This window comes from Hippoglossus stenolepis, chromosome 12 (assembly GCF_022539355.2).
Source record: "Hippoglossus stenolepis isolate QCI-W04-F060 chromosome 12, HSTE1.2, whole genome shotgun sequence".
Lineage (NCBI taxonomy): Eukaryota > Metazoa > Chordata > Actinopteri > Pleuronectiformes > Pleuronectidae > Hippoglossus > Hippoglossus stenolepis.
This window is the reverse complement of record NC_061494.1, coordinates 13,387,277-13,401,418: the sequence shown is the minus strand read 5'-3', so window position 1 is coordinate 13,401,418 and position 14,142 is coordinate 13,387,277. Positions and strand designations below refer to the sequence as shown.

The window sequence follows — 14,142 nt, the reverse complement described above, 5'->3', positions numbered from 1 at the left end:
TCCCTGCTTTGTTTACAGCTTGAAGCCTGGAACTTGGGAGTTTTCCAACACTGTGACAAAAATTTACACTCAAGATTGCGACACTGGTTAAACCCCACGTGAACAAAATTCAGCTTCATTTTCAGCAGTTAAGTTCACACATCTGTCATTTCCACAAACGGGTTCAACAGAGGTTTGACGTGTGTTTTGAAATCTACTCGACTTAATATATTACTCGCAACTTACTGTAATTCTTCCTTGGCGTCGTCCCTCCATGTACTTTGTTGAACTTTTGACAAAATGTGCTGCCGACTATAATCGCTAACGTGATTTCCTCAGTTGTAAATTGCCGATCATAGCTTTCTTGGAATGTTCTCAGTTTCCAGGAAAGAAAGAAAAAAAGAAAAGTAAAATTTGCTCAAAACATTTGCAGCTTTAAGAAAAACTCAACCCGAGCCGCTCTGGTTTGTTATCAATAACATTTGTTGCTCGAAAGGAAGCGTAAGAGAAATCTGCTCAGCAATGAGGCACAGATATTTCGAATCCCTTGTTAACTGGGGTTACATCTGTTTCTGTTGCTGCTTTTATTATGTCATGGTATTTTAAATGTCTTGATGATGAATGCAAATTGATGGAGGGATTAAGCGATTACCTCTTTTCATTTCTCTTCCCCTAAATATTTGGTGGGTTTTGTGAGAACTGATGCCTCATCGTGAGTCACTGTGCAGCTTATGCAACTTCCTCTGTTGCTTATGTGCAGCAGCTAATTAGTAAATTTGATACACTAATTTAAACCACAGGTAGGGGGCTATTGAATTAGTAAATGTAATGTTGCCATTCTGCCAATACAGGGCAAAGCAAAACATCATCCAACGGGGCTTTTCTATTCAGGTTGTAACTGTTAAATTCTGAACATTTAGTATTTACACCCACAAAGTTAGCATTTAAATCTTGCTGCCATGTGGCACAGCTGTGGTGAAGGGGGTCGGGCAAAAAGCTGAACCTCAACTTACCCTTGATGGCTGTGCCAACAGTGTATGAAAAAGCGCTGCGTATAGAACAGTGTACTAATGTGTGCATGATTAGGTGAAGTGCTTTGAGTGGAAAAATATGATATAAATACAGCTCATTTCTCATTCTGCCAAGAAGTAATTGATAAATATTAAGGGAGGCAGGTATGACAGATCAGAACATCAAAGTCTTACAGCCGGGGAAGATAAAACAAGATTAAAAAGAAACCCTGTTATTCGATTTAAAGGAGACATTTTGCTTGTGTTTTGTTTTTTTTGTGTACGTTAAAGTTCTGCAAAGTTAAAAAGCCTAAAGTCAGCAGTAAAGGCAGCTCCTCTCCACCACAGTAAACAGAGACAGGAGCTAAAACCATGTGTTTCAGACGGAGGCTGAAAAGAGGTAGTCATACAGTTTGAGGAAAGTGATGTGTTTTCTGAACATTAGAGCATAAAAAACCTTTTCAAATAATAACACAAATTAAAATGAAGAACCTGAAATGAGAGGATGAAAATGAGAGGATGAAAAGGAAAGAAGAAGAAGCCTGCCAGTTCTGTAACTAAACCAGGGAATCTACTCTTTCTTTATCTATTAACAATGTCAACAGTGTTGGGTGATGAGTGTAGTTGATTGGTTGTCATTCACGCTGAATTGGTTCGATTTTCAGTCTGCTGTTTGCAATGTATATTATGGCACCTGGATCGTGATCTGTAGTGTGTGGTTGTTGCTCTCTTGTTTTCTCCTCTTCCTGAGGATCCTGGAGAGGCGTTCTCTCCGTCCACAGGGGGATGTTCCTTTAAGATTTTGGCTCAGTTATCGATAAATTCTTCTCTCATCATGGTCACTTAACATTGTCTCCTATTATCATCTGTGTTTTTGTCTTTATCGCTCAAACACAGGATCCAGGCAGATGAATGTCTGCATTGTTCTGTCAGAAAATGTCAGAGCTTCCAATTTCTCTCTTGTGCAATCCCACGCTTTGACACAGAATTGGGCTTTTGCTTCACTTTTGTAATTGAATATGGAAGCTTGTTCATCAGAGCTGTTTTTTGTGAAAAGCCGATGAAAATCTGTTTTCTATATTTTCTGTATTTTCAACCTGTAGTCTGTAAAGAGCCCTTCTAACAAACAGTGGTGGAGAATCCAAGTGTGTTTTATAAAGATGTTTCACCTTCTTGTCAATGTTTTACATTAAATTGACCAACCCGGAAAAGTTATTATATTATTTAACTTATTGATTAAGGTAGATGATACTGGGATTGTCAGCTGTACATTTCCCTATGAAAATGAACATTTTTGAATAAAGTATCTTAATAAAAGGAAGGCACCTTAAAACATTTAGTTGGCGAATAGATAGTAAATGCTTATATGTAATATATAAAATAATATACATGGTTTTCATTATATATATTATTCATTTTCAAAAGTAAAATCCTATCGCAGGAAGGGAGGATGGATAGAAAACCAAAATGAATTTTGCACATTATATTTTTTAACATGTGCTGTAATGAAATTCATATGTGAGTTGCTCTCGTTTTAAAGATTGTTTCTCTCACAGCCTTCACCCTGAATTTACTCCACAGTTATTACATGGACGGCAGAGTGAGCAAAGCGGAGGACTTTCTAAAGACTCGTCTGTTGGACACTCTGACGGAGCAGATAACTAAAGTGACCAAGGTATAAACGCTTCCCTCAAAGTAACTTCCACGACAAATAATCTCAGTTTATATATAGACTGTATATATACTGTTTGCCTAAGCCTAAACATGATTGTACCGTCAGCCCCCAGAATTCAATCACAGAAGCATGATTTTATCTCTATTTGAGCTTCTCTTCACTGGCTGCCTGTGGGTTTTACAACTGATTTTTAAATATTGCTCTTGACTTTTAAGGCCCTGCTTGATTTGGCACCGAGTTTCTTGGCTGAGGTTCAAAATCCGTCCTCACCAGCCTGTAGCCTGAGATCCGCTGATAAGACCCTGTTAGCTAGTCCTCAGTTGAGGCTGATGACCAATGGTGACAGAGCCTTTGCTGTCAGGGCCATGAACCCCTGGAATAGTTGACCTGAGGAACTCATACAAACTGTTTTTTAAACTCAATTTTACGTTATGGCTTTTTCACAACTGTTTTTATCTGTTACTTTTATCTCTTTCAAAGTTACTTTGAAGTGATTTACGTGCTATTTCCATTTTGTTATATTTTAAACTGTCTTTCTATCTGTTGTCTCTGATATAAGTCCTCTTTGTGGAGCACTTGCTATATATAAATATAGACATAATTGTTGTGTATAGGAAACTGTATTATCCACATCAACAAATTTTGATTCGGAAGTTGTCTGGAGTCAAATCTCTACTGTAGATTTAATCATAGGTTAATATGTGGTTTATATTTCAGTGGCCCTAAGACTTTATCAGTTTAGTCTTTCAGACAGACCTGAGGGATGATATGAAGAAATAACTGTTTGAATCTTGAAGTTGATTTTCTATCGAGTTTGAGCTCAGTTATTAAACATTCAGACCTCAGCTAAGTTTTTGTGATGATAGAGCCACACACATACCGACTGGAGAGTGAAACATCTTAATAAAAGGGTTGTGTAAACACTGGCTGTTGTTGTAAAGTTGCCAGAGATGAACAGAGCTGAAGTGTCTCAAGGAAAAAACATAACTTCAAACATTCAGTGAAATGTAACAGGATTCATGTAACAGGATTCATCTGTGCCAAACCAAAGTCAGCGTTTTGTATTTCAGGTTTGCGTATTTTTTATGCACCTTTATATTTTCATATGTAAAGGTCACTCTCAGAAATAAATCCAGCACAACAAAATTATGATTCTAGGGCACTGTGACGATTTACATGGATTATTGAAAATGTGAAAATCTTGATGCATTGATTCAAAAACCCAGAAGTGAGATCCAAATGGAGCTTTGGATTTTCTTAGCAGCCTGGATTTTGTTGATTCTCACGTGTTCCCATCACTCACTGCAGGTTGTGAACGCACACACTCCCGGTAAGAAGGTGTGGCTGGGTGGACTGGGGCCGGCGTGGACCGGAGGCATCAGTAATCTCTCTGACACATACGCTGCTGGCTTTCTGTAAGTACCGGGGCCATCCACCACCATTGTTGTGTCTTTTGTAAAGATTAACCAGCAAGATAACTTATTTATTAAGAAAATGTCTTTATCCCCACTGCAGTTAATTGGCAAAATGTATCATAATCCTCTGTAATATAGTTTTTCTCTGTTTATGTTCCAGGTGGGTGAACACGTTGGGTATGGCCTCCGTGCAGGGGATCGATGTTGTGCTGCGTCACTCGTTCTTTGACTACGGATACACACACCTTGTGGATCAGCACTTTAACCCTTTACCTGTAAGTCTCTCACTGTCAGCTCAGCATGAATTAGAAATGCTTTCCATTGTCAAGGCCTTGATTAATACGTCTCCATCGTAATAACAAGGATCTGATCCGAGCAGTCCTGCCGGTGCCCCGGACCTCTATCTGGATCAGACCCAGTGCCTGGATGGCACCTCTCGCTCTTTCCCGTGGGAGCTATTAGTTGAGATGAAAGCCGTTTAGTGGCGATGAGTGGATAGACGCGGGGGCGAAATGCCATGTAACCTTAGCCCTTTGTCAGTAGCTCGGGACAGTGTCACTGCTCCCCTCATCCTCCCTCACATCATGTGTGCTTCTCTGTGCGGGACAGTCGGCCGGTGAGAGATCTGTAACCTGAGATGCTGATGCGCAGACATGTTAGTGAAATAGCCTGCAACGCTGTGTGAAATAGAACTGCACAGTCCCAGGTTCCCCCAGTGCAACAAGCTCTGTCCAAAACACATTTTAAAATGCATCGTTCTTTTTATTTAGTTGAGCGTGATCGGTGTGAAATTTAACGACACAGACATGGACACACACACACACATGTTTCAGGTCGTAATGTTTCTTTATTGAACATTAAATGTTCCACAGTAATTTGTTTCTTATAAAATAAGAGCTTTTCTGTCTTAGCCTTCAACTGATCTTATTTTGCTGCATGGGAAAAACTTTTATTTGCATTGTGAAGAAGTGATTAAATACCATCATGAGCCAAGTGCATAAAAACACATATTAAAAAGGATTTATATTAAGCTGAGGCTTAATATATTATGTTCCTATAATAAAAGAGAAAGGAATGATGGAATCAAGGTATTTATCACACATTTATTGTTATTCAAGATTCTTTGTTCTCCCTTTAGTCAGAAATAGCTGCTAGAATCAATATTGGCAATGCTAATTTACTGCCAATGTTATTGGGCTCATGAGCTAACCACAAAATATGACACTTACATTTTTATTAAAACCCTTTTCTAGGAGGTGTGGACATTTTTTCATTTCTTGCCTCTTTTAAAACACCAGATATTAAACGATCGATATGTCTTGTTTTATTTATTCCCTCGTCGTCTCCTTTATTTTTCTGGGAATGACGGAGTCCTGCTTGGCTCCCAATGCTTTAAACATGGCTGGGTGTCTGAAGGCAGCAGCAGCCTACCTGCTGAGAGAATTCACTGCAGGGCCAACCCGTCCTCTGCGTGGGAAATGTATGACCTGGCCTCTTCCCCTATAGTCCAAGTCCACTGAATGACTCTACCACTTAACTCTACCTTTAACTTTACCCACCCTGCTCCAACCATCCACTCCCTCCATGGTTTCTTTTTTTATATACTCCACACAAGCTTATTTTATCCCTTATATCTTTGAGCAAGTGAGATGTCAGTAAACAGTGTGTGGCAGGTGAAATCATATTGCTCTTATCTTCTAATATCTTCTAATATCTTCTTATATATGTGGGCGTCACCGTCTCCATTTCCAGATACAGTGCAAAGGCTGCACTTACAGTTTAGAGGGTCACAAACAGCCCCTTCTCCCCATGTTCAACCTACCAACGTGCAAACCTAATGACTCTGAATACTGTGGGAGATATTTCAGCTTTTCACTTCCACCAAGGAGGTTTTGTTTTCGTCCGCTTTTTTCTTGGTTTTGTTGGATTGTCAGCAGGATCACGCAGAAACTGCTGAACAGATTTCCACGAAACTTTGTGGAAGGATGGAACATCCATTATATTTTTGGGGCGGATCTCTACGTTGCCTTGTGAGATGACATTTCCACTAATCTTCCAGGGAAAAAAATCCTGCGCCTTGATGAAAAAAATTAAAAACAGGTATATTTAGAGCACTGATTTCTATGATTGTGTGGAATTAGTTGCGGCTTGAGGGAATTTAAGGGAACTGAGTGCCACTCTAGTTCTGGATATGTTCTTAATTTTGAACACCTTTTTGGTATTTAATCGGAAAGCCAATAAGATTAGAATCTAATCAAACCAAAAACACTGAACTTCCTGGATTATGAGAGATTAACAGGTTGTCAACCAGCCGACCAGACTTTCATTTGACCTATTTAGCCGAACACTGAAATAGCTATTCTCTTTGTTACCGTCTTCCTTTCCTTTAGCCAGGCAGCTGAGGTTTGATTGCTCTCTGTTGTATTGTTTAACTTTGTTTTGGAGTCCTTGACATGTTTCTGGTTTACTTGTCTTCCTTCTCTGTTTCTTGGCAGACAAGACATTCTGATTAGATGTAGATGTGATCGCTGTTCCTCCTTCTGTCTGTCTGTCTGTCTGTCTGTCTGTCTGTCTGTCTGTCTGTCTGTCTGTCTGTCTGTCTGTCTGTTTATCCAGATAAGAAGAGCTGCGGGCAACAAAGACAGGGAGACAGACAAGCAATTAGACAGGAAAACAATTTAGACAGTTTTGGGCCTCAGCTAAACGCTCACCCCCCCCTAAAAAAAAAAAAAGCATTATGTCCGTTTAACTCATCTCCTGGTCGGGGATTTAAACACAGCCCAAGTTTCAAATATATAAATTTATGATGGTTTCCTTTACTTGAGTTTTTTGTAATTTCATCCCAAAGCAAGAGTTTAGCACCTCTCCGGCCGTTTCGCATGATTAAAACCCCCGACTCGTGTAACTGTGTCTGTGTTTTATACACTATGTAATAATCACAGATCCTAGGTCTGGCCATACATTCAACCATCCATCCCTGTGCCTGTGGCCAGCGCTATACAGTTCCATACTGTGCTCTGCTTCTTCGATGCCTTGGCAGCAAATTAAGTTAAAGCCTGCATGGAAAAAAGAAGCCCTTAAATGTTGCCATATGCAGGATTGCATGGGAACTTCCTGAGGAACACATGTTGTTCTGGGTCTCTCGGAGAGGTGTTGAGTCTGTGTAGTCTATAGAGTGAGACGCGGTGCGGCGGACCCCTCAGCAATGATAACAGAAGGCAGCAATTCATGATCGAGCATAATATTTTGTCAAAATGTCACATTTAAGACCTGTCAATTCTGAGCGGGTCAGCGGCTGTTATACACAACGTGGCAGGTTGCACGTGACAATCAGCCCCAGCTCAATGTCAAAGTGTCAAAGCGCTGACGTGTCAGACATTTGCGTGGAATGTATCTTTTTTTTTTTTTCACTCCATCACTGACTGGCTGATTTGCTGGCACATTATTAATTCTCACAGTTTGGGAAATTGAATCTGTTTGTACAATCACCGGGACATTTCATGGCTGAATATACAATATGCAATGTTTCCTTTCAGGGGGATCCCAGATCCAGAGACTGTTGTAATAAATGGTCTCTTTCAATAAAAGTCCCGATGCACGTAACCACAGTGGAGTTGGAAATGATTATAAAGTGTTTTCCTGCCGTCAGTCAGTTCAGCTCTTTAAAAACGTCCTTTCCACACCTGCCTGCTTTGGCTTTGTACCTTTCGACAACAACCAGGTGAATCCTGTCCTGAGCTGAGGATGATGAAATCAACCCGTAATGTCATAAAAGTAACATGTGTGCATGTTCCCTGGTGTTTTTCCGACAGGATTACTGGTTTTCTCTGGTCTTCAAGCGTCTGGTAGGACCGAGGGTTTTGGCGGTGCGGGTGGCTGGACTGCAGAGGAAGCCGCAACCGGGACGAGTCATAAGAGACAAGCTACGCATCTACGCCCACTGCACCAGCTACTACAAGTACGTGCACCAGGCCCAACCACCCCGGAGCGGTTTGTGACCTGCACCTTAACACGGCGAGCATGAACACTGTCATTGTACACCATGATTTTGGAAAATGTTTTTCTTTTGAGGCAGACAGATGACACAGACACACATCCTCCTCGGTGATGTGTAGTAATGCTCTGGGAATGTCCTGGAAGATTTGGATGGAAAACAGATCGCTGCGGTTTTGGCTTTTTCTGTGCCCCGAGTCCTCCTTCAAACACCTGTGGCCCGGTGTCTTGTGGGGAGGAACAAAATCCCCAGCTGGCCCATTCGGCTTCTCATAAATAAGCAGACCGCAGGCACCCGCTCATTCCCAGCTCAGAGCCTATAAACTTAACGGGTATCACTTATCAGGTGTGTGGGTTCTGTCTCGCTGCCGTCAAAGAGCCGCTGAAAGGTGTGCGAGGCCTTTATCCCATGTCGGGATTGGCTGGAGGGGGGTATTCGAGGGGAAGGGGGACAATAAGGCGGTCTGTGCCGGGAGGAGATGAAGAGTGCCACCGTGGCCTGTTCAAGGTTATCATTTAACCCAGGCCGGTGGCTGTCAGCACCAGGCTAGACTTACGGCCTTACCCTAGACAGGGCTCATTTACAGGTGGAGCATCTTTTAGAGGAATAGCGGAGCACGGCACAGACAGACGGCCGATAAATGGGCGGGAGTTGCATAACTAGCACGCACAGCCGCGCGAGGCTCGATGACATGCACGCAAATATTTGAAATTGTTCTCAGCGAGCGTTCACTCACTTGTCCTCCCGGTGAAGTTGAAAGCCGAGAGACATTGATGACATGTGGTCGGCTCAGTTTAATGTAACTATCAGCGCTGGGCTCATGCGATGCGACAGTGAAGGACTCGGGATGTACCTCTCAAATCCAAAGGCACTTCAGTGGCCATAATCTCTGCCACTTTGTGGTTTGAGTCAGCCCACAAGTGGACGAGCCATTGTAGTCTTAGTGGTTTGACTGTGCTGTGTTAGACAGCGCGGAGTATATGTGCTCAGGCACTCAGCGGTTTGAAAAGTCTTTGCAGATTAGATATTTGACTTTCACCGCCCCTTTACCCCTTTTAGCGGTTTGCACTGCAGTTTTCTTCTTTTACTTTCCAGAGATGCTCCGACCTCAAACGGCATCAACATGTTTATGTTCCCGGTTTGGATCCGCAAGAACCTCATCGTCTGAAAAGGCCTTTAGAGGTCATTATTCCTCCTTCCATCTGAGCATCGAATCAGTCACTCGGAGCCACGGTCCACGATTCGCAGAAACACAACCAGACATGTTCCCATCAACAGTGTTCACCACTTTTTATCTCTCTTGGTAAAAACGTTGAATATTAGTCAACTAGCAAAATTAATGGAATAAATTACTTGAACTGGGGACGAAAGAACAAAGATAAACCTCAAACCTAAAAACCAAGCTTTACTGAAAGGAGATTTTGGAGATGGTAGGAGAAGTGTCTACGAGTCTGTTAAGCCAATGACCACCAAGGGTGACATGTGGTATTCACTACAGCTGTGTTGTCTTTGTCCTCATATCGGGGCCCTTATTAGATTTTATTATGTTTGTCTTATCTGTCTGACTTAGTTATTTACCTTTGGCCCGTATCCCTATCAACTCGTGTCCCCAGTGCTTTGCTCTCAGGAGAGGGACTCGCTCTGTTGACTGTGTAACTCAAGAAGTGTTGTTGTTCACACCCTCCATCGCCACGGAATACCCCAGTGACAAGTTTTAATATTGGGTACTGTACGAGAGCGGCACGTTGTTGCATCACAGCGCCTTTGTGAGCATGATACAGGCTTTGAAACTTAAATATGGTTTATCATCAGTCATGCTAAATATAGAGGATGATAAAGGACATTGTGACGGATCTCCCATCTTGAGCTTGCTTTATCTTTATTATTTTTCTGCAGGCCCTTTTGATCTCGATTAGATCAAGGAGTAGCGGTTTGATTCCATTACTATATGTAATAAAAATATCAAAGACTTTCCCCTCTTTGTAGTCATCTTTAATTATAGAGAATTTTATTCGACATGGCAACATAATATATAATGAATCCCCATTAGCAGATGTGGAGAGGAGCAGTTTTTTTTATTTTTTATTCTTTCGTCCGGAATATTCTTTCTGAAGCTAAACGAAAATTATTATGTTTTTTCTTTGTGTAACCAGCCATAACTATGTAAGAGGCTCCATAACCATCTACATCATCAACCTGCATCGGTCGCGGAAGAAAATCAAGTTAGCGGGAACGTTACGGAACAAGACGGTCCATCAGTACCTGCTGCAACCCTATGGCGCTGACGGACTCGGAGCCAAGTTAGTAACACTCTCTCAACGCACATAGACAAATACACACAAGCTGGCATTCAGTATGTTGTCTGTGCGGACAACACTGGGGTATTCTTCGGTTCCATTCATTCACACTGATCGGACGAGACAAATGCACTGGTCTGGAGACACACATGAGTCTTCCAGTCCTGTTGTTGCTTTTATAAAATAAAGGAAAATAAGTAAAAACAATATTTAAGATTTGAAAACCGTCAAGATGAGGAAAAGGGATAATGAGTTTTCATAACAGCTTCATGGGTCTTGAGCAATTTTATTTTGCAACCATTAAACATTCATCCATAGCTGCAGTGAATGAATTTCTAGAAAACGGCTCTTGAGCTGTATAGATCACGTCGGGTCGCGTTGTGAATACGCACCAGAAAGCATGCTAACATACACTTAAGATGTCTTTATCTACATTGTAGTCGCATTAAGTCATAAAACTGTTATTGAACCATTTAAGTGGTACATCGATTTTTCATTTATCGGTGAAGAACTTTTAAGGCTAGTTATTAATTCACATAGTAATAATATATTGCACTGCTATACTGAAACTCGCCAACTAAGTTATAAAAGCTCCGGACACAGAGAGACACCAATTCTGTGGGAAACGCTTTAACCGTTTGGCTGCCAGAGTTCTCCCTGTCCTGTTATTCTGACTCCGACTTAAGCCTCAAATCCTGGAATAACAGGAGTGTGTGTGTGTGTGTGTGTGTGTGTGTGTGTGTGTGTGTGTGTGTGTGTGTCTGTCTGTTCGTCTTTGTGTTATACGATACCTACAAACAGCCTTAATAGAGGCTCAGCCATGATCCTTCAATAACAGCATAATGATGGAGGATGTTTTAGGTATTACAACAGAATTAATAAGAGAGTAAGTTAACGACGGACCTTTTTCAGGCCTTAAGTGCTTCCTGTTGCCACACGCAGCGCAGGGACACTTTTATGAAAAATTTAGCAAGACCAGATGTCTATAAATTTGAGTAGTAGGTTTTTTCTTTATATCACTGGCCAAGTATGCAGGTCTTTGAATGTCGATAGCAAGTCTTGTGTAATGCAGTTTGATTCATAAGTTTTCTTATTGAGAGGAGCTTTATTCAAGTTGTTTTACTGAATTTCAGGCTTACGTAAAAATATCCAGACGTTTGGCCTCAATCCTCAGCTTTATAACATAATAAAAATGGTTACTAATAACAGCCGCGCTTCAAGTTCAAAAGCTGGAAATTAAAGGTGACACTAGTGTATAAATACTGTTTAAGTTAATAGTTTAAATTTATAGCGTGATCATCAACGCCAAAATATGGTACTTAAACACCAGGTTTTATGGATAAATGTAAACGATGGATTTGAAATGGGTAAAATAAATCAAGCAAAAAGTTTCATTATATTTTTCTACTGATCTATTTTCCCCGTATTAATAACAGTCCCGTCTTTTTTGTGATAATTGTCTTTATATTTCGCTGATGATGGATTTGTGTGCCCAGTTCACTTTAACTTACAAAAACTGGACGCAACTACTCTGCGGCAATAATTCTTATGTTTTGTGTTTTGCTATCGTAAAATTATTAGTGAAACTATCAGGAATCAAAAGAATAAAAGACCTGCAGCATCTCACTCTGTTCCCCGTGCAAGAAAGAAAGTAGAGAAGGTTTTCCATTTAACCGAGCAACGCTGAATAGGAGTATTTCACAGTCCGCAGCATTTTTCAGTTACATCACTGTAGATCTAGTTTGTGCTGAAATCGCCCCTCAAGGAGAATAAAGAATTTTTTAAGCTGTTTCCAACAACTTACTTCATTTTGACACTACTGTGAAATCAAGTTGTTGAATACACAGCATTATAGCAACCGGCAAAGGTCATTTTAAGAAACATGATAAATTAGAATATATAAAATACAAATTTAAACAATTTGTACTTGAAAACCTTGCTCCAAGGAGGTTATGTTTTCATCTGGGTTTCTTTGTTTTTCTGTCTGTCTGATAGTTATTATGATCACACTAAAACTACTTGACAGATTTCAATGAGACTTGGTGTAAGAATGCAGTATGGGTCTGGAAAGAACCCATTCAATTTTGGTGAGCATCCAGATCAGGGGCAGATCCAAGATATTTTTTCTCTTTCTTAAACATTGTAAGATAAGGAGTTTTTCAACATTTTCATTGATTTCTCAGAGAATAATTCATGGATCTTGATGACAAATCAGGGATGTTTTATATAATTATGAGTGTGTGAAATTCGGTGCAGATTGGAGTAAAAATTCTGATCTGAGTGCCATTCTAGGTTGTAAAGATTTTGCAGTTCAAACACGGCAAATAAATAATTTGCCTTAAAATTGACTATTTCCATGCAGTTGACTCCAAGAAACTGCTGTGGACAAATAAATTAGCTTTCTCTCATTTAGGCAGATTCCCCCTCACAAATTCAGGTTTTGCTGCCATGCAGTTGTGACCTAGCAGTTTTGTAGCAGCAGCACCCCCTAGTGACAACTGACAAAATCATTACCCTGACCCACTGAAGCCAAATCATCCAATCTCCATCCATCTCCCGGCCTCATCTTTCTGTCAGACATGTTTTACTCTGACTGAGCTAACGCGGTCCGTGTTTCCCGTCTACTCCTCTTTGCAGAGACGTCCAGCTGAACGGGGAGAAGCTGCTCATGTTGGACAACGAGACGTTCCCGGAGCTCAAGCCCAAGACGCTGAGGGCTGGACGGACCATCGCCATGCCCCCCATGACCATAGGCTTTTACGTAATCAAAAATATTAACGCGTACGCCTGTCGAAGATAACACAGACCCCCTTCGCTGCTGAGATACGGGGGTGATGCTCAGAACTCAAACCACCAACCCTCTGTCAGCTTGACTAACAGCTTCAAAAACAGTGTGGCTCTTCATTTTTGATCTGCATTGTCCAGGAAAACAGAATTAGGACTCAGGACTTTAGGACTCTTCAGTAGAGTGGACACATGGCTTGAGTACAGCTGAGTCTTCAGCTTTAACAACAGCCTCTTCAAACATTTATTTCAACGGTAATATTTTTACCATCCAAATTAAAATAAACTCAGCCCTTCCCTCCTCCAGCAAAGACAGATTTGCCCACGACACACACACTCTGGGCTGCACTGAACACTTTTCAGTTCTTTTCACAGGCAGTTCCTCATATGCTATAAGGTTTATATATGTATAGACAATGGTTGTTCTATGTCTGTGTATGAAGTTTATGTTTTGAAGTTAAAGAAAAGGTCCAAATTCTTGGACTTGTTTAAGCAATGTTTTTTTGTTGCCTCCGCCACAGAGGTTATGTTTGTTAACCCTTGTCCATTTGTTGGTTGGTTGGTTTGTATGTTTGTTTTTTGTTTGTTTGTGAGCAAGATTACACAAAAACAACACCACGGATTTCCACGAAACTTGGTGAAAGGATGCGGTGTGGGTAAGGGAAGAGCCCATTACATTTTGGTGAGGATCTGGAATGGGGAGCGGATCCAGGATCTTTTTTTCCCTTTCTATGAGTGTGTGTTTAAGGGGACTGTTGGGCCTTGGCGGAGGTATGCGCTCTACTGATTACAACTCAAGTTATCTCTGTGTCTGCTACAAGCTTTTTCTAATCTTCCATTGACAGAAAGAGAAAACTTTGAGCCGGCAGCGTCTCTGAGGCACACACACACACACATCACATTTAGTTTGAGTTGATGCTTTCCACAAAGACAAAATGCAGAGGTGTGTATGAGGTCAGTCCAGGACTAACCAAGTGTTGTGTGTGTC

The 14,142-nt window shown here is 41.1% G+C and overlaps 1 protein-coding gene across 1 annotated transcript in view; it reads left to right on the top strand.

Moving 5' to 3' along the window:
• Positions 1-13,736, top strand: part of hpse2 (heparanase 2) — a 54,357-nt gene extending 40,621 nt beyond the window's left edge. Inside the window, exons 7-12 of the mRNA XM_035173217.2 lie at positions 2,571-2,664; positions 3,973-4,079; positions 4,240-4,354; positions 7,892-8,037; positions 10,227-10,373; positions 13,008-13,736. Of these exons, the coding sequence (XP_035029108.2) occupies positions 2,571-2,664; positions 3,973-4,079; positions 4,240-4,354; positions 7,892-8,037; positions 10,227-10,373; positions 13,008-13,170 (772 nt within the window). The 3' untranslated portion in view covers positions 13,171-13,736. The remainder of the gene's footprint in view (positions 1-2,570; positions 2,665-3,972; positions 4,080-4,239; positions 4,355-7,891; positions 8,038-10,226; positions 10,374-13,007) is intronic.
• Positions 13,737-14,142: the final 406 nt, after the last annotated feature.